Source organism: Aspergillus tanneri (assembly GCF_003426965.1).
Source record: "Aspergillus tanneri strain NIH1004 chromosome Unknown AapTan_7_pilon_pilon_pilon, whole genome shotgun sequence".
Taxonomy (NCBI): Eukaryota; Fungi; Ascomycota; class Eurotiomycetes; order Eurotiales; family Aspergillaceae; genus Aspergillus; species Aspergillus tanneri.
This window is the reverse complement of record NW_022984634.1, coordinates 1,982,341-2,002,782: the sequence shown is the minus strand read 5'-3', so window position 1 is coordinate 2,002,782 and position 20,442 is coordinate 1,982,341. Positions and strand designations below refer to the sequence as shown.

The 20,442-nt window shown below is 47.4% G+C and overlaps 5 protein-coding genes across 5 annotated transcripts; 1 reads left to right on the top strand and 4 right to left on the bottom strand.

Moving 5' to 3' along the window:
- Nucleotides 1-376: 376 nt before the first annotated feature.
- Nucleotides 377-1,498, bottom strand: ATNIH1004_007248 (uncharacterized protein; the record flags this gene model as incomplete). The annotated part of the gene is made up of 3 exons (XM_033571873.1): nt 377-881; nt 941-1,208; nt 1,279-1,498. The coding sequence occupies 3 exons, from the start codon at nt 1,496-1,498 to the stop codon at nt 377-379; spliced, it is 993 nt and encodes a 330-aa protein (XP_033425188.1).
- Nucleotides 1,499-4,138: 2,640 nt separating this feature from the next.
- On the bottom strand, nt 4,139-4,660 carry ATNIH1004_007247 (uncharacterized protein; the record flags this gene model as incomplete). The annotated part of the gene is made up of 2 exons (XM_033571872.1): nt 4,139-4,293; nt 4,366-4,660. The coding sequence occupies 2 exons, from the start codon at nt 4,658-4,660 to the stop codon at nt 4,139-4,141; spliced, it is 450 nt and encodes a 149-aa protein (XP_033425187.1).
- Nucleotides 4,661-6,261: 1,601 nt separating this feature from the next.
- On the top strand, nt 6,262-11,768 carry ATNIH1004_007246 (uncharacterized protein; the record flags this gene model as incomplete). Its single annotated transcript, XM_033571871.1, has 5 exons — nt 6,262-7,548; nt 7,631-10,134; nt 10,183-10,302; nt 10,355-10,395; nt 10,969-11,768. 5 exons carry the CDS (start codon nt 6,262-6,264, stop codon nt 11,766-11,768), a joined length of 4,752 nt encoding a protein of 1,583 aa, XP_033425186.1.
- Nucleotides 11,769-16,274: 4,506 nt separating this feature from the next.
- On the bottom strand, nt 16,275-17,044 carry ATNIH1004_007245 (uncharacterized protein; the record flags this gene model as incomplete). The annotated part of the gene is made up of 3 exons (XM_033571870.1): nt 16,275-16,465; nt 16,516-16,607; nt 16,695-17,044. The coding sequence occupies 3 exons, from the start codon at nt 17,042-17,044 to the stop codon at nt 16,275-16,277; spliced, it is 633 nt and encodes a 210-aa protein (XP_033425185.1).
- A 329-nt stretch (nt 17,045-17,373) lies between these two features.
- ATNIH1004_007244 (sensor histidine kinase) lies at nt 17,374-18,303 on the bottom strand (the record flags this gene model as incomplete). The annotated part of the gene is made up of 3 exons (XM_033571869.1): nt 17,374-17,527; nt 17,597-17,735; nt 17,970-18,303. 3 exons carry the CDS (start codon nt 18,301-18,303, stop codon nt 17,374-17,376), a joined length of 627 nt encoding a protein of 208 aa, XP_033425184.1.
- Between the last annotated feature and the right edge of the window lie 2,139 nt (nt 18,304-20,442).

Below are 20,442 nucleotides of genomic sequence, written 5' to 3'. Positions count from 1 at the left end.
ATGTACTATTCAATATGATCATTCTGATTCTTCTGATGATTGACTGTTCTGTGTACTTTTCGCTGTAGGAAGCTCTTTTGACCATTCATCATCTGACTCTAGCCGTCATTTCTTATTTACCATTCTATTTGACATCAACGATTCCTTTTGTATATAGCCTATCCTATAATTGCTACGGGTTCAACCCTTCACAAAAGTTGTTCATTCCTCTGTGGATCGAGGTGCGAGCTCGCTAATCGAGGTCGTGTACGGGTTCCTGGACGATCCAGGGCAGCAGAGTGACTCTGTGAATGAGAAACGTAACAGTAGGAAGACTTTGGTAATCTAGATGTACCAGTCTTCACTCCTACTTGTCAGCACAAGTTTATCAGATCCACTAAACACCCACACAGACATAATATCCCAGCCACAACGACGCACACGACGATCCTATATACGGATTCCATTTCTCAAACTGCGTCGCACTGATCGAGTACTCTTGTTCAATCGACCAACAGTTATCACCTGTAGCAACATGATGCCACTTTTTGCATGTGCTAATAGTGTTTGGCATTGGTCTCTCGGTCTTGGTCGCTACGCAATAGTAGTACCCCTTCTGCAGATTACTGCAGTTGGAGCCGACGGCCGGGTTCCATTTGTTGAACTTAGCAGTTGTCAGATAGGTATACTTCTCGTTCACGATTAACCAGCAGCTATCTCCTTTCTCGGCCTGGTAATAGGTTGAGCAGTCGGTGGCTATTCCAGCCTGCGTGGGAGACGGCCCGATGTTGGTGGGGGTCGTGGTGGTTGTGGTCTTTGTGGTAGTGGAATCAGTAGACCCGCCGACGCCAACGCAGACATAGTAATCTGGCTGAAGTCCGGAACAGTCGGTCTTGACAGCACTGTTTCATGCATGAGTAGTTAGAGAATAAAGATTTTGGATGACAGGATTTTGGCTTACGGATTCCATGAGTAGAATTGATCCAGAGTGAAGTTGCCATAAGAGTTCATAATTACCCAGCAGGAATCACCCTTTTTCACGTAATAGAAGGCATTACATGTAGATATCAAACCCATCTGGGTCGGAGACGGGCCTCCCGTTGTTGTGGTAGCTGCAGTTTTTGTAGAAGAAGTGGTGGTTGCTGTCTTTTTGGTGGTAGTGGTAGTGGTTGGGACTACGGGGGCCTTCACGCAATAGCTCCATCCCACGGTCAGGGTACATTTAGTAGCTGACATGGAGGGATTCTACGGATATTGACAGTTAGTTTTCTGTTATCTTGATGATCGGGCTTTTCTTACTTGCCCAAGAAACTAGCTGCGCAATTGTGATGCCATAGAAGCTCTCTAGCGCGGAACAGGTGTCGGTCGACTTAATCGAGTTGGCCCAGTAGGTACAGCCGCTGCTTACATTCGGATCTGTTTCACCTGTGGCGAAATCTCCACTGGAGAATCGTTTCGTAAGAGTAGCGGCATTAACTGACCCCAGAAGAGCCAGGAATAGAACCTGAGAGAAGACCATAATAATAAGGGGAGGATAATCCCTTTAATCACGTTCGTGATAAAGACTGTATTCACTTGGATTTGATGCAGAGGACTGTATATATTTAAAACAAGAACTTTCTAAACAAACTAATATGGGCTGGCTCATATAGTCTTATTTCGAGGTTACACCCACGGGTCCCAGATTATACCGCATCAGTAGCCTTCGACTAAGATACTGCGCAGAGAGGTATTACTGAACTTGAGCAACTAGAGCCGACACCAGTAGTAGTGCTTTGCACCAGACCAAGCCGAAATAGTGGCATAACCCGCTCCTTCTACCCGGTAATTAGACTATATTGAACTATGGAAAAGCTAGAGGTGGTAGTTACTTACCACCAGTATTACATGTTGCACCATACTTAAAGCCGTATCAAATCCGAGTAGCAAACCCCCATAGCACACTCGGAGTGGAGCTGTCTATAATATTTGCGCAGAACCCTGCCCAACTTCTATTGAGAAACGACGTGCATTGACCAGTGAAGGCTAATAACAAGTATGTCTTCTTGAGAAAGGGCATGTAGTAAGAAACCATATTACTCATTGGATTAAGACACTGAACATGAACTTTGGAACAGATATTATAGTGGAACCTGCACTTTCCCTCTAGGCTCCAGTCGGTGTTCTATGCGACAGATAGACAGGGATTAGATCCTGGACTACTCTGTATAAGCAAATCACGAACGTTCGAACCACAGTGGTAGATCCACTTGTATCACCCTAGTATAATAGTATCAGACAAATCCACTGGGCTAAAATAGATCCAACTCTACTCCGTAGATAGCTGGGGAAATTGTCGGATATTCTGACAGGTAGTAACCTAGCGTGCCCACAGTATTTACTAGCAAAAAATCCTGATAATTGTCCGAGAGCGAAATCGGCATCTGCCTACCAAAAATACGTCATTTTCGAGAGGGAATGGAGGCCTCATATCTTGTGGCATGAAATACAAGAATAAAATCTTAGATTAGGGAGAGTTAGAATCTGTGACTCATTGCATAACAGTGCAGTAGCAGCTGCAGGTACACATAAAAATCCCGTATTCTTCCTTCCTCCTTAGGAATAGTGTAGTTTAAATCCTTCTCGCTTAAATACTCCGAAAAAATGATGTATCTTAGTTGACACTACACAGTAGACCCGGGAGGACGCGGTCCGCCCCGACGCCCAGACCAACGGGGCCTTGGGCAAGCAGCGGACTCATTTAGACAAGACCCACAGGCGGAGAATATCCCTAAAAAGGGTCCTGGGTGAACAGACTTGCCATTGGAGATTCGCATTTAGTCACCTACTATACTAAGTACTAACCAACCAGCGTGTATGTTGTCGGAACGTGCCCCTCCGATATGGCTTGATCTGTGTTTGTCTACAGTGGCCGTACCTGCAAGTAACCACAATAGATTAGTTTATGCTACGTCACAAAAAGAATGGCAAAGGATTGCTCGACGATGACCTAACGAGACCTCGCAATAACCCTGACTTAATGTCCGAGAGATCCGAGGAAAGTAATATGTCGTCTAAGTGCATTATAGCATTTTATCCTAGTGCTAATACACAGTGTATGTCGCGGGCTACACCCATAGGCGGCTTAGCTGTGCCTTTGTTAATATTACGTGATACTACAATAAACAGTAACTACCCACCCGCTCGATCCTTTTGTTACTTTTTTCTTCTTTCTTCTTTAACGATTCCTTTTTAAGCATAAGAATCAGCCTGCTGCATATCTAGTTATTAGGTATTGAAAGCTTTTGTTCCCCCTTTATAATATAACTATGCTGCTTACTCCGACTTATTCAAGCCCCCCGGTCTAGTTAGTAACTTCGAAATTGATTTAATCCCACTAGAAACCGGTGCTAGTACCACTGTTTTCTTATAAACCCCCGAAATCGTAGAGACACCTACCGCCACCTTGTATAACTCAAGTAACAAGAAATTCCATGCGAGTAGAGGCTGGAGGAACAGGAAGATCAACTAGCAAATAGCTAGGTCTTCTAGACTGGAAGGTATTATATAAACCAGTCAGTAAAACAAAACTCTAGCAAGAATGTTTGGCAGATCCAGCGAGTTGTTAACCATGTCCTGTACCTATAGCTATTATAACAATTGCTACTGTATATTAAATTGTTCGGATCTATCTTATTAGTATAAATCAGTGAACCTAGTGGTTAGGCTTGTTAAAAGTCTAGTATTGGAACATCTCCCGTTTATATAATTTAGAATTCCCAGTGCAACCCTGTCTTTTTAGTGGAATCCTTATCCTTTTCTTCTTCTTTTTCTTCCTTCCCCCTCCCCTCTTTCTCCTTTTTTTCTTGGGTTAAAAAGACTTAAAACAGTGTAGATAGGCTATAAAAGGCTCCTCTAGTCGGAATAACTCTTACCCAAACAAAGGGTTGCCGGAAAATACATTGTAGTATTATAGTAAGGGCTAGAGAAATCATTTGCATTAGCTAGCTACCAGACATGAGTACTAGTAAGTCAAATAATAGCCTATAATATTAGGGCAAATCGAGATAAGGACAATCTTTGGGATCCGCGTAAAAGACACCTCCCATCTGCTCAATCACTTTACATCGTTCTTCCATATTATATGCATTATGTATTAACCCAGCTCCTTTCTCGGCTGCTACCTCGATTGTTGTGCGTAAAACCCACACACCACCCCCGGGGCTGGCCAGCCGACTCGGAGGTATTCATCTGTAAGCTTGGGGCCCTCTATTTCTCTCCTAAACAGATCTGTTCCAATTTCATTTTTCCACCAGGTAGCCCCAAGCTGACGCACTATTCGGGGTTAGAAAGTTAGAAACATGGCATTTTTAAAAAAAAAAGTGGGTGGGAGGTGACCAAACTAACTTCGGTCACAGTGTGCATCCTCCTCATCTTGTGAACCTGCTCGCAACTTGGGTGGATTTAATCGGTCAAAGCCGAGGAATTCAAGCTCCACCCCAGAACAGTCAAACAGGGTATAGACACCACCCTTGGATGGCCACCCATAAACCGAGGCCCCCGCTTCAGAAGAAAAAGCAACACAAGTAGTTCGGTCAGGCTCGGAGGGAACACAATCAACCTCCCTGGCTGGTGGTTGTGGTCGTCCCTCCACTGATTTAGTTGGGCGTGGTTGGGAGAAAAGCAGCTGGGTCCACGCCATGAAGGTAACAGCAGCAACAAGGACGGCAGTAGGACCACGAGGACGGCCCGCATTATCTCTGGTGGGAGGAAAAGAAAAGATAGGGATTCTGAAAAGAATAAGTAAAATAGGTGGTGAATGTTGGGCTGCTTGTCGGACACACTAGGATCTTTTTAGCTGGTTAAATTTCCCCCTCCGCTTCTCGCTGCCTGCTTTTCCAAGTCTCCAGGCCGGGATTAAGATAACTCCGTGGGCGAGGGATCCAAGGGGTAATTATAGTAAATTAAATTGGTAATTACAGTACAGTAGTATGGTGGGGGCCTGAGGCAAGCGCGGCTGGTTCCGGACGGATTCCGAATAGGAATCGTCGCCACTCTGTCTTCGATCTCTGGGGTGTCATGGCCTCAGTTGGACTGGCATTGCTGCAATCTAGAAGGCTATTCAACAAAGATTTTAAGCACAGAGAGAAGAAAAGAGAAGAGCGAGAGGGACTCAGGTGTTTGTGCGAAAAAGTAAACAACCTCTTTCACGCGATGCCGCTAGCCTATTCGGGAAATGGGTTTTGGTACAGAGTCAAGTATACTATGTCGTCAAATGGGCCCTCGTTTAAAATCTAGGCACGGTACTAGGTACATACAGTACGATAGCGTGCGCTATTTACAGGGTCTATACAGCTAGACATGCAAGTATTAGGGGTAGACCAGCCGGTAATGATGATACCAAGTAATACTACCGTAGGTAGTTGCTAGAGGCAGAGTAAAGATATTATTCCGAAGCGCATGGACGTACCTCCCCACAAGTAGGTATATGAGTGGTTTTTTGTGGGGAAAAAAGGTGTCATGACATCATTAATCATCCTATAGTATCCTCCTTTCAGTCGGGCTAAACCCTACTAAGGTATAAATTTATAATACAGTAATAGATCAGATGATTAATTTCCCAGACGAGCGAGCGACAACTTGCAACGTCTCCGGTGGCTACGGCGAACACCCCCTGGTACGGAGTAATATTCTATTTTATTTCCCCCCTCTCTAGGTTCTCAGTTAATTAGACGCCCAGTCTCTCTTACTGCCTTGGCAATAATTAATACCAAGTTTATTTTTGTGCCCTTTCCTTTCTACTAGTTCTCAAATTCTGATCAAGTAGATTTCCGGCGGCGCTACTCTCCTAGCTCAATCCCACTCGGTGCATACTAACTTAGGATATAACAGGATATTCTTTTATTGACTCTGTATATTACACCAAGTAAGTGGTCCATCTTTCCTATCACCACCGGTCTGAGTACCCCGTCACAAGCTCCCAATAGGCATTTTATGCAGGGTTTCCTGGAGGACTGGAACTATCGATTAGGTGGAACACCACCCCTGCCATGTTCTCAGTTCGTAAATCGTATAGTTAGCCGGAGGGGCTTGGCGTCCCCTGTCGGTTAAGGAGGATGCATCCAAGTGCTTCTTTGATTGCGAACCGCCTGGTATGGACCCCGTTCGAAGCCGGACATTCTGTTCGAGGTCGGACTTTATTGCCGTAAATGCACAACCTGACTAGAGCTAGGGTAAAACGAAAGTATATAAGCTTCCGAAAGGGCCACTATCTGACATGGGCTCAACAACTGGCACAAAAAAATGAGGCCTTTTACATCGGCTATCTTGCTCAATTTGAGCGGGTTGCTCGTGGCCCCAACCGCCACAGCAGCCAAGTTTGACTCCCAGATTGAGCGATGTCCGCAAGCTTGCTCGGTCACTGGTACATCCTCAACCAACTGGACCTCTTATCATTCTCTGAGCCGTCTGGATCGGTGCAGGGAGACGGCCGTGTTCAGCTTTAACATCTTTAATTCCTTGGATGATCAAACCACTATTAAAGCCTGTACGGTTACTGATGCCGTTAGCTCTAGTGATTCTAGACAGACCCTCTCAACGCGTGCTTCTGGGACCTCTATGCCTGTTAGCTTGCAGCTAGCCTCGTGGGATTCGACCACTTCGGACTCGGCATCCTTATCTTCTATGTCGAAGGCACTTGCAGGCCTGCAGTCCCAGGTTGCCGGTACCGCAAACTTTGGGAACGCCTCGACTATCCTCTTTGCGAACCACGGAGATATTATTACTGGCCTGTACGTGGGGAGCAGCATTGACAGCACTACCGCTGTCGGCGAACTCGCGAATATAGTTACTAGTGCATCCCTAGATTCTGGTCTGGGGGAAGCGTTAGCAGTTCAAGCCTGCAACACCGACCAGAATGCGGCCCATACCATGGGGCTTATAGTAACCAGAACTCGCAGTTCCCCGCTGCTGCAGTCAGCCTTACAGAGTTGGGCGAACGCCACCTGCGTCGAGGGCTATCATCGGGTCACCAGCACCAATATCACCGTCTCTGAGCTGCCAACATCCATAGCCACCGAGAAACGGTCTGTCGGCCTTGTCGAAAAGCGAGAGGGTACCTGTGATTATGTCTTGGTTGTCTCGGGAGACTCCTGCGCAAGTCTGGTGAGCAAGTGTGGAATCACGGCCGCGGACTTAGCCAAGTACAACCCCAGTAATACTCTCTGTTCATCATTGGCTGTTGGACAGCCTATCTGTTGCTCGAAGGGCTCTCTGCCCGACCTAACGCCGCAACCAAATAAGGATGGCACATGTTATAGCTATACTGTCAAGGACGGTGATTACTGCGCTCTCCTAGCCGAAAAAAACTATATCACCGTGGATAAAATCGAGAAGTACAATGCTGAGACCTGGGGCTGGATGGGCTGTAAGAATCTGCAGCTAGATGGAGTTATTTGTCTTAGCTCTGGAAAACCCCCGATGCCAGGGGTTCTCTCAAACGCCGTTTGTGGCCCGCAAGTCGAAGGATCAACCCGTCCGAGCGATTGGTCAGACATTGGCAGTCTGAATCCGTGCCCTCTGAATGCATGCGTAAGCAGTCCCTTATTCCTTACCCTGAACTTTTTCATCCCCCTCTATTACGACCAACATTCCCACTGACAATCTACTCTAGTGCAATATCTGGGGGCAATGTGGTATTACCCCTGACTTCTGTACTCCGTCCAAGTCGACCACTGGCGCTCCTGGCACTGCCGCCGAAGGGGAATACGGCTGCATCTCCAATTGCGGAACGTCTATCACAAACAATGACGCAGCCCCATCCGAACTCATAAGTATCGGGTATTACGAGGCTTTTGGCGTGGACCGCACTTGTCTCGCAATGCAGGCTAGTCAGCTTCCTTCATCCTACTCCCATGTGCATTTTGCGTTTGGCCAGATTTCCAGCAACTTCGATGTGGACATCTCTGGCTACAAAAGCCAGTTTGAGGCATTTGCGAACCAGAAATACTTTAAGCGCATTCTCTCCTTTGGCGGTTGGTCCTTTTCGACCGATCTGGATTCATACCCGATCTTCCGAGACGGTGTCACTGATGCCAACAGGCTCACATTCGCCCAGAATGTGGCCGCGTTCGTGGAGAAGTACAACTTGGATGGTGTCGACTTTGACTGGGAGTATCCTAGTGCTCCTGATCTTCCCGGAATTCCTGCTGGGAGCAAGGAAGAGGGTCCTAATTATCTTAGTTTCTTAAAGACTGTCCGCTCACTGCTGCCCTCTAACAAGTCGCTCTCCATTGCTGCTCCTGCATCATACTGGTACTTGAAGGGCTTCCCTATTGCGGAAATGGCCGAAGTCCTCGATTATATTGTGTTCATGACCTATGATCTTCACGGTCAGTGGGATTGGGACAACAGCTTTGTTAACCCCGGGTGCGAGAACGGTAATTGCCTTCGCTCTCACGTCAACTTGACGGAGACTGAGTACGCACTGGCTATGATCACGAAGGCCGGGGTGCCAGCCAACAAGGTTGTGGTGGGCATTGCCAGTTACGGTCGCAGTTTTGGCATGGAAGATCCCAGCTGTACAGGTCCTAGCTGTCTATTTACCGGACCCAACTCCACAGCAACCCCTGGCGATTGCACAAACACAGCCGGTTACATTTCCCAGGCAGAGCTATCCCAGCTTACCAGTGGTTCTAATTTGAGACGTGACGTCACGTCATGGTACGACAGCGACAGCGACTCTGATATGATGACCTACGGTGATGGGACTTGGGTGGCCTATATGTCCCAGGCTACCAAGGCCTCTCGGATCAAGCGGTACGCCAGCTACGGTTTTAAAGGTTCTGTAGAGTGGGCACTAGATCTAGCACAGTTTGTTCTAGGCCCGAATGATGAAGCAAGCAAAATAGATATTAATAAGGCCAAAGAAACTTTCACCGATGCCCTGGCGCTCAGCGACTATGATATTTCCGAGTTTGACACATATAACTTCACGGATCTGGCAACGAGGCTGTTCGGCTTCGATGGTTGCACTGACGCCCAAGAAAAGGCCATTACTTCTGGCTGGCAGCAGTCGTGGAAGATCATGAATCACATGTACCAAGTAGCCAAGAAAGGCATTGACTTTAACGAGGCTGCTGCTGTCGAGTTTCTAGGCCCGCCCGCGTACAACCAACAGGAGCAGAGTGACTTCATTGCTGCCTTTAAGCAACTGTCCACGATTCAGCCGGGTTGGGGGGGTTGGTTCGCCTGGAAGCTGGCTGTCCGCTGCGACGACTTCAAATACATGTGCCCTTGCAACATTGAGACCGGGGTCATTGCCTACACGGTGCAAAAAGACCCCAAGCACCAAGAACCGTCCATCAGTTTCTGTCCGAAATACTTTAACTTGCCCACTCTGGATAGTAAGATCAAGGAGTGGGCTAACAAGGAGACCAATATCCCAAGCGATTACGCCGACATGGACAACTACTACCCGAATCAGGGCGCGACCTGGATTCACGAGCTGTTGCACGTGGACTGGGCATCGCTGAAAGGCGACCCGCACATCACTGACCTCAAGGTCGGATATAACACTATCAGGGGGAGGAAATGGTTCGAGGCCTATGGGCCAACCTATACTAAAAGCCTGGCACGGCTTGGTGGCGCCACAGGATTCTGGACACTCCAGAATGCCGACAGTCTCACCCTTTATGCGCTGGCTAAATACGTCCAGAAACAGCTTGGCAACATATATCCCCACCTCCCGCTTGCGCCTGCGCCGCCCATCGGCGTGGAGCTGCCCCTGACGAACCCCGGCGTATACACCATCTACCCGAATGGCACTGGAGAGCTGGATTCAGAGATAAACGTGTGGAGCCCGAGTGATGGCATTTGCGCCGCAGTGGACGATGTGGATACTGCCACGAAAGCCTCCTCACGAGTAACGGTAAACGGGATCCCCGTTGAGAGTGAGTATCCCTCCGACTATCTATCCAGTTGGTCCTCGTGGGCTGGCCTGACGCCCACCACCACTTCAACGACCACCACTTCGACGACGAAAACAACCTCTACTGTCCCGACGGCCACTGAAACTGGGTACAATTGCAAAGGATCAATTCGTTGCGGCACTTTTCATAATCTACACAAATTCTGTGATATGGCAAAGAGTTTCTTAACTGAAACTACTATATATGGGTAGGTCCCCTCCTTCTCTCTAACGGACAAGGCTAACGACTTGACCAGAACCACGGACAAAGATACAAACTCCGGAACCTGCTACACAGACGGTAAAAATGCTGGCTTTGGCTGTGGTGTTTTCGTCGAAGGCGATAACTGTCAGATGAATGGCGACCAAATGGCAGCGTAAGTTGTTCTCTTTCCGGTTTCCACCTAATATTTACTAACTTTATTATAGTGCCTACGATCATATCTTCCAGAAGACTGGGGGAAACTGCGGTATTTGCGGCCATGCGTTTTTCTCGGATGGATGCAAATTGACAGTAAACTATGTCAGTGGATGCCAAAGGACAAATGGCATATTAGAAGCATTTATTGGGAACAGCTCAGATATTACCACGGCTTCCTTAAGTGATGCGGCGTTGTCGTCTACCCCAGTGAAGTTATAGTTTTGTATTATGACCGAGAACATTGTACTAAGAAATTAAGAAACTGAATATACAAGGAACATAGGATTAGATTGTCTAGTCTGCAACTATTATTGTTCATAGTGAGTTGGCTAAGTCTTTTTGGGTATTCGCGGTACATCATGCCCACGCTCGGCTATAGACGTTCGGGCGGATTAGCAGATTACGGCTGAGCCATGTGGACCTTTGTATAAAATCTAGCGCCTACAATTAGAATAGTATTTATAGTTAATTTAGCGGACTTGGGCCGTCGGACCCGATGGCCAGCACTATATAAAGCCTTCTATCTGCACTTATCTCCATCAGTTAGTTCTTTCTTCCTTCTCCAATCCCATTTTCACAATGAATCCCCTCTTGCTTCTCTTCATAGCTGTCCTTCACCTAGGGACAGCCCTAAGAGCACCCCCATTATCCAATTCTCTCACCAGCAAAATCCACCACCTCAGATCCCAACGCAGCTCCAAGCCCCTCCAAAAGATTGAGCCAGTCTCCCTCTCCCTCCTCGCGCTAACCGAGACCATCCCCCCCGAAGTTCGAAGAAAATACTACAGCCCCAACTGGGCCGGTGCGGTGATCGAAGCCCCATCCCCCAGCTCAACTTACACCTACATTTCTGCAACCATGACCGTCCCAACCCCCACCCCAACCGACAACTCCACATACCAGGCTGCGTCCGCATGGGTCGGCATCGACGGCGCCACCCACACCGCTGCAATACTGCAAACAGGCGTGGACCTGTACGTGATCGATGGAAAGCCGTACACCGATGCCTGGTACGAGTGGTATCCGAACATTGCACTGTATTACGACGAGTTTGCGGTAAACCCGGGAGATGTGATTGTCGCTTCTGTCCAAGTGACGGCGCCGAATAGCGGGGTCTGCATGGTTGAGAATCGGAGTACGGGGGAGACGGTGTCAAAGACACTTTCGGCGCCGAAGAGTACGGCGACAGTGACGGGGCGGAATGCCGAGTGGGTGGTGGAGGATTTTGATTCGGGGGGTGAGCCGGTGCCGTTTGTGAAATTTAATCAGGTCCGGTTTGAGGGATGTGCTGCCCATGCGGACGGAGTTGAGTATGGGCTGGGGAATGCTACGGTTTATGAGTTGGTGCAGGATAAGATGATTATTGCTGGTGTTAGAGTTGTGGATGGGGAGGAGATGGTTGTGACGCGCTTTGGGTTGTGATGGTGGCGGTAGTAATAGTTAGTAGTAGTAGTTATTCATACTCGGATCCGTCAGCTCTACGCCGATTGCCGGAAGAGATCACCGTCTGACGGCCCGGCCCACCGCCAGGGTAGTTAAATACATGTATAGTAAGTGATCAAGTTACAGGATCAAAGAAATTCAGATTCTCGTGCCTGATCACCATGTCTAACCACTCGGCCTATAATTTGTGTTGTGAAAATCAGGGGAAGTGATGCGCAGGGAGCTATTCTATCAGCTACAGGCCAACTAGCCTAATTAGGAAGTAGATGTCATTCAGTGGAAACACCAGGAATCGCAGTATCTCAACCAACTGAGCCTACTAAGCGGTACCCTATATTCTCATTGAGGTGTTCTTCTATCTAAAGGTTCAGGGGTTGTGTCGATCGTCAGATACTCCGCACCGCCAAGTCGGGCGGATTATAGTGTTTCCGTAACATTTAGGGTTAGGTAACTCAGCGCGGATAAAGTTATCTAGCTGCGAGAAAGGTAGTTTATTGTAATCACAGCTAATTTAGTGTGACCGCGGAGACGGTAGATAAGTGAATTGGGAGCCAGACTTGGTATTACCAAGTCTAGTTGACCTTTTTGCAGTGGCGTGGCAATTGGGTGTACCCTGTAACCTAGTCTTACCCTTTTCGGACTAAGGAGATTACATTATATTAAAGTTTAACAACTAAATGCGCCTGTGGCAAGCCCTGTTTCTAAAACTCTGTCACGCAGATCTTGTACAAAAGTCTCCCAAAGTTCTCCCTTATAAAGGCCTTTAGCCCACAGAGGTGTCCGTGAAAGGCACAGCACATAATAGCAGGGATATCTGTAAAATGCTGGCCTGGGAGCAACCGGGACCGGATCTCCGGCCAATTGGGGTTGATGGTTATAGTAAGAAAGAGGGACGGTTTGGCCAGCTGCCGCGCGATTGCGAGAGAGTCCGCAACCTGGTCGGAAGTCCAGGCTCCAGAACCCATGAAGCTGGCAAGGATCTTATTCTCGAGCAGGTCGGGCGCTGCAGGGTTAGATACCTTATCCATACCCGCCGCCTGCACACGCCGGCCTTGCTTAAGGTAGCGCAAGTAATACTCCTCTGTCCGAGAGAATATGTCAACCGCGTATTTATATACTAAACGGCCAAAGATCTGCATGCGCTGTTCCGTTAGGAATAGATAATAATATTATTGGGGTCTGCGTACAGGGCAGGATTTTCTGGGAATCGTCGAGGAATCCCCACCCAGGGGTGCCGGGCGGAAAGAGAATGGGATGCTAAAGCAGCTTATAGTAACAGGACAGGGTGGGAACAAATCGCGGCCGATTGCCGCCTTTCCAGAAGAAGACAATTTGCCGTGGTTAAACGTGGCGGAGATTCTCCATGTTAATAACTGCTACAAGCTCGCCACCCACGGGGTGAATGGAGAGTTCAACCGCGAGCAGAGCTATTTACTCAGGGACCTGGTTAATTACACGTCGCAGGGCACGGACGTATGGGTTAACTCTAGCAAGAAAGTTATATATAGTGTGGAGGATATTACAGGGAATATTATACTCTGCTGCCCGTAAGCCACGCTGTGCCTTATTATAAAGGAACCAATGCATGCTGTGGCCCTTGTCCTCCATGTTAAGCAACTGGTGGTAGATACAGCCTTCCATGTAAAGGGCTAGAGCCCGTTTGACCTCTCGGGCCAATGTCCCTATTATCCCTGTTGTCCCTACTGTCCCCGTTGTCCCTATTGTCCCTATTGTCCCTATTGTCCCTATTGTCCCTATTGTCCCTATTGTCCCTATTGTCCCTATTGTCCCTATTGTCCCTATTGTCCCTATTGTCCCTATTGTCCCTATTGTCCCTATTGTCCCTATTGTCCCTACTGTCCCTACTGTCCCTACTGTCCCTACTGGCCCATCTTGTTTGTTTACCGCTCATTTTCCTCTTCCTTTCTTCCCTCCTTCAACGATTCCTTCTTGTACATAACCTATCTGTAGGTTCTACGGGTTCAGCCCTTGACATGAGTGACCTGTTCCCAGGAGTTGATAACCATGAAAGGCCACGATTATGGCATGGGTTGTCGATGGGAACTAGGATGTTAGTCTAGGAGGAATCAGCTTGGGCTGCAGCGCCTTTACTGGTTCCAAAGGAATGAATTTCCTCATCAAGGGTGAAGATGAACCAGAATCTAACTACCCTCAAGGATCGTCTGATGCGGTGGAGCTACCATGGCTGTTTACATCGGAAAATACTCCTAAAATAGGCGGTATTGAAAGTACTTGCACCAATGGTAAGAAAGGTGGACAGAACTGTGGCCGTTCCGGCACAGTCATTTGAGAAAGAAGAGGAACTGGCACCGGAGACAGGGGGATAAGAGACAAAGACAAACTTCAAGATTTTTGTCTGTAGATATCATGAGACTAGATGCTCTAGGTTTATCACAGTATCGAGGATGAAAACACTGTGTTAAGTTTAAACGCCTTCGGTAAGACTTACTTGCCGTGCCGTAGTTAAGACATATGTAGCACAGTGTTCTGTCTCCCTTCTATCTTAATCTTGATTAAATAGTGGTGAATATCAAAAACAAAATATTTAGGTACAGATCCCCTAGAAGGGTTCGGATGAATTGAATTGTATCCAATTTCTACCATATAAATAGCTTGGAGGCTTCGGTAAATGATTAATCGCACCCTGCTCACAATTTGAATTCTACTTATGTTTACTAGAATGTAGAGGTATATAATGATGTTTCTAATGGCTGTATGTATTTAGCAAACATTGAACACTGATTTTTACTATTTAACATATATTTCAGCAAGTAATATCGAATTTGCAAGTTGATTGAAGTATACCACACAGAATTGGATTTAATGCTGGAGCTAAGACTAGAAAAGGCTTAACCCATAACCATTGTGTGAAGTTTATCGTTGGAGTTTCGAAACTATAAAATGTACTGCATCTTTTCCGTACTCTTGTACATAGCCTGAGTGAACATCCATGCTATTTCCACTATCGCAGTATGTATCATTCGCATCGCAGTACGAGCGGAGAATGTCTGTGTATGGTTCGCACCTAGTGTTAGTTTGACGAGGAAACCACTGAGTAAATATTAGTAAATACAAACAGTTCATCGGGTAGATTTATCATACTCCCTTCTTTGTACTGTTTCCCACTCCGTATGGAGTATTAGGGACATGGCTCGCATCACCCATCAGAACCGCTGCCTTCACTACGGAATACATTAGGCGCTCCTATCTCATTTTCCAGGCTCCGAGACTGACCTCGTTGACCTAACTCCGAAGGTAGGGGATCCGTCTTCGGAAATAATGCTTCGCTCGTGCCGCAAAGCACATCTGCTACGACTTGAGCGCCCTAGGTATTCTTTGTCAGTGAACCGTGTGACCCTGCTCTAGAAAAAGCCAGCACAAACCTGGGAATAGCCTAAGAGAATTATATCTGCCTCAGGACACTGAGACGTAAAGTTCTGGATTGCCTGTACGGTGCTCTTCACACCTTCAGGCTCTGATGTAAAATAAATAGGATTGACTGCTGTTGCTGGGTACTTAACATCATATATGTCGGAGCCTGGAAGCGCATCATGTGTTTCATTTGCTAGTTCCCTTACTAGACCTCCATTAGGGGGTGCGTTGGTCTCCCGGACGGTGATAATATATGGACCTGATGGGCAATTGTCTTGAGCAGCAAGAGCTGAAACAACAAACAGGAAGATAATCTTCAAGTACATCTCTACAGGCGAATGGAGGAAGGAAACTTAGAGAAAAGGGAAACTTCGCAGTCATTTCGGACGTAGCGGGTAAGGGCTGAAAGCCCTCTTATACACGCAGGCTATTAAGGATGATCACCGTCGGAGAAGCTTGGGAATACAACAGTAGCATCATGGACCATAGAAAGAGATTGATGTGTTGAAAATGAGCTTTCCAGCTAATATTTATTGATCTGTAGATCTGGTCACCGGAAATCATACCCCCCGGCGAGTCAAACTCGTCATTAGGGCAAGATAGCAGACCAAAAAACCGTGGATCAAGAAAATTGGTTTTTGTGATAACTATATGGAAAACTTATCCAGATGCCGATCAGATTCCAATGTTACATTTACCCCGCTATTAATTTCCAGGGCTTGAGTCTCAACCCCTCTCGTATATGCATCGTCATCGCCCCATCTGTCTTAACAGGCGGCGCCTTGACTATATTTCACCGCACTGCCAACTTTCAATAACTTGTAACCATGTCTCTAAGGACCATCGTTGAGAGCCTACAAACTATTAATTCATTATATGATTCCGCAAAGGTTCAAGATTTAGACACTACCGTAGAAATTAATGGTTGGTAGGTATAAATTAAATCCAAATACTATATCGTATATCCCCCCACCCCCGCTCATATTCCGTCACTTCTCATACCTAACACAAATGCGCATATCCAACTTCATCCAACACTCTTCATTTACACGCTGTAGAATGGCCTGAAATTCGGACGCTTCACTGGCTTAATCAAAAAGTATCGATGCCGGATCCAAAGGCTTCTTTTTGCGCTTCAACGCTGTCCAGGCCAGTCAGGGCTGCGAAGATCGTCCTCCGGGAGTCCTCTCGCGCAGACTCGCTCATCTGTGACCAACTATCCTTTTCAATGCGGTGGATATGCTGGGAGACGTCGAAGCCGTCTATCTCGGGCATGGATATATCTGCCACATCAGTGTTCGAAACGAGACAGAAAAAGTGGTAGAGGATATACCAATTATTACAACTCGAAACCGGCAGGGATGCGCCTTGTACGTCTGGGCTGCCTCTAGGACATTTGTAGCGGTCATGTAATCAAAGCCATCCCTCTGAGTATAGTAGCGAGAAGTTGAAGTTTAATGCCATTATCATCTACTAATAAGACAGATTTGCGGTCCGAAGGCTTTTCTGTACCCGTCTTGGAAGCGAAGACGAGCTGACGGGTGAACAGTTCGGGTCCCCCATGGTGTCTGTGGTTGGGTGCTTGCAAACCTTGACATTTCCTCTGGGACATCGATTGCCGCAGCATCCAGCGGGAGCTGGGATGATTGTGGCATTTCGACCCAGCGTGTTGGTCCATCTCCGGTGCACAGACAAGCCTGCTGGTCCTGCTGGCGGTTGATGCATAGATCCAGCGCGTGGGCTAATGAACTCGAAGATGGTCGTTTGATTGTGGCTGTTGGCCGCCACAAACATGCTGTGCGCCTCCTCTGGGGACTGACAGATGACGATGACCGGTGTCGAGTCGCCGTAGTCAGCTGCATGGTGGCCCAGGCTGAGCAGGTTGCGGCCTATGCGGCCCTCGCCGCAGTCTGAACTGCTATATAAAATCGAAGGGAGGGTGATGAGTTCCAGCGGAGATACCGAAGAGTCATTGAGACCGAACCAGCCTTAGCAAAGCCTTGCTAAAGAACTGTATAGCGTTGCATCTTCTCCATGAGTGCAGCGACGACCCAAAGCACAACAGGCCGGTAGACTTGCCATTGGCATATTTCTACAGCAAATTAAATGGTGAGCCAGACGACTCTTCGTCTGGCAAGGAGTCAGGATAACGAGCGAGCGACGTTCGGATGATCAGTTTGGTGCCTACGCCCTAAGTCGAGATGAGCTCGATCGTGCCACCGAGACACCCCACCGCCTCACGGACAATGCCCAGGCCCAGTCCACTCCCCGGCGAGAATGGCTCCTCCTGGGCAAACGGCTTGAACAGGTCCTTGTGCAGAAACCGAGGACTGATCCCCTTGCCACTATACTTGACCGTGAGGGTTACCTCGAATTCGTCGGGATGAACCTCCGACTCGGAGCTGGCGACTTACTACCTCTTAGGACTACGGGATAACTTCATGCCGAGATAAATAAAGCCCGACCGGGTATACTTAAGGGCGTTGCCGAAGACGTTATCAAGATGCGTCTCCAAGCGCCGACATGTGCATAGAAGGTCCATTCGACGTCGGACTCAGTATCGAAGATAATAGTGACATGATTGAGATGAAACCGATGCTCCCTCTGCTCTTGAGGAGTCCAAGGCCCGAGGAGGCGCTTGCGGATGGCGGTAGAAACTGAAGACGCACTCCGTCACTTCCTCGAGAACTTAGTCAAGCTTCACATGTGAATACGCTCGCTTCTCGCTGGAACGCCCTTCCTTCCCACTCACCAGCAAGTGACCCCGCATTGCGCTGTGACACCTACCTCTTTTTTTCTGGTATTTATCGATGAAGGTGAGATCGAGCAAGTTATTGATCGTATCTAGGAGAGCGCCACCGCAAGATTCGATGGTATGGACCACACCTTGCTGGGGGTCGTTCATTGCAGTGTCGCTGAGAATATCAACCGTGCCCAGAGTGATGCTGTTGACGAGATTGGTTTTGGCCCTCTGTGCCATCTCGACATCAATGCGTCTAATTTCCGTTATTATTCTATTGGCAAATGCGGAGATAAACAGAAGCTCGTTTTCCGCTGTGAAAATAAGTTCTGGATTATCGGTCCAGGCTAGAGTTCCGGCGAAGTATCGCTTCTTGTCCATGTCCCACAGAGGCAACAACAATATGTTTCGGGTCTCCGGAAATATCTTGATCAGATTGTTGGCGTCCTGGTGGACTGTGGATGTTTGCCGTTTCCTGGCGATGCGCCTTGTCTCGGACCACTCCTATCGCCGCTGGCAAAGGGTATATCGGATCTGGACAAGGCTTGCGACGGGCCATCGCTATCATCTAAGGCAGATCGATCGGCATTATAGGTGAATATTTTGTCACGAGGGTATCAGCGGAGCAGCACAGAAGGAACATATGCTGTAATCCGAAACCTTGACCAAGGTCGTGATTGATGCTGGGCACTTCTGAGGAGGAAAAGCCAAGGCAGATACAGGTACCGGGCCTTTAGATACCCGCTGTCGTCCTCTGACTGGGATAGTTGACATCGGAATGGAGATCTAGAATCAGTGCATTCATCACCGTTCTCCATCGAGTCGCTATTACCGTGACCGGTAACTTTGCGGCAAGTATTTTCGACCATGCTGCCAAACTGATCGCCCCTCGCATCCAGAAAATAAAACACCCTCTGCACCTATGGACTCCCGGATAACTTCTGCCGCACGGGAGAAGAAGTGCTTGATGTTGGTCGATAGCTCGTCATCTTGGGAATTCTCCTCGTCAACCTAAATGCTGTGGACTGGTTGGATGATTTCGGGTGACTGGTCTCAGACAGCCGCCGCTGAGAGAGCCACATCTAGAGGATGCACATTATACTTTTATTTTTCACACAAACAGCTTTATAGCACAAACAGAACTAAGTAAAGTTTATATTCCACCCAATACACATTTGAAAGCCTGCTTGTTCTAGTAGTGGGAAGAAATATCCAATTACACTATATTGGCTCCCTCCAGGGAAAATACATTGGGAAATACGCTTTTCTTTAATAACTTTAAAAGAATACTAATACGTATTCCCGCAAGCAGAAGCTCTTGCTATTAAGCCATATTTATGTAGACCCTCTCTGGCACTACGGTCTACGCGTTTAGGCCTCAGACCGCAGTAGTAGCTGTTGCGGCCAAACCATACCCACATCGCCCCTGACTCCTTGAGCGCACCAATAAAATTGCTACTTGTTCTTTACTATTCTCAAAACCGCCCATATGTCAAGCACTGAACCCGTAGGATCTATTGAACAGGCTACATACAAAAAGGAATCATTGAAGAAAGAAAGGAAGGAAAGCAGGTAAACGAAGAGGAATAAATCACGTGAGGTGGGTCTTCGAGGGCCGATGGGGCCAAAAGGGCCAGTAGGGCCCATAGGGACAACAGGGACCATAGGCCCGAGAAGTTAGAACGGGCCTCTTCATATATCTCTGTGGTTGACACTAGTCAATACGCTTAGCGACAGGCCAGTAAAATGACCGTGGAACCGTTATCAGTCCGAAAAGAATATCTGAGTCGAATTGAATCGAAGAATGAACAGTACATCCTGAACACTTTCTAGATCTGACGTAGAAGCCTGCTCTATTGCGGCAGGCCCACAGCCTCCGCACATCTTTCTTTCCTAGCTTCATAACCTCGGCAATATTTTTTTTTTTTTTTTTTTTCTCACTGGAGCCATTTTTGGAAAGGGATTAACATGTTAAGATGCAGAAGAAAAAAAAATCTAGATCTTGGATGCCTGTAGTTGAATATTCTGCACATTCTACATCGCATTTGTGATTGGAATTTTCTGTACAAAACTTGGTCCGAGACGTCAAAAGGCACTATAGATCCGAAATTTTAGAAATATATTATAATTTATATATAATTCCTCTACACTATAATAACGTGGCATGAAAGTCGGGATACGCATCTTAATCGTAAGCAGCTGAACCCCGTAGAAGCTATAGGATAGGCCGTGTAAAAAAAGGAATCTTTGAAGGAGGAAAAGGCCAGGCAAACAAATGAGGAGAAAGACACGTGATGCTGGCCATCGAGGGCCTGTAGGGACAATAGGGACAATAGGGGGGTCAGTGAGTTTAATAGGGTCGAGAGGTCAAACGGGCTCCAGCCCTTTAATGAGCCCACGGAGTCAAGATTGGGCTAAATCCTAGTCAATGAATAAGCAAACAGCCAAAAATGTAGAACATCTTTCGAGTGTCAAATTATTTTTTTTTTTTTTTCGCCCCTTATTTTATTTCTAGTTTGA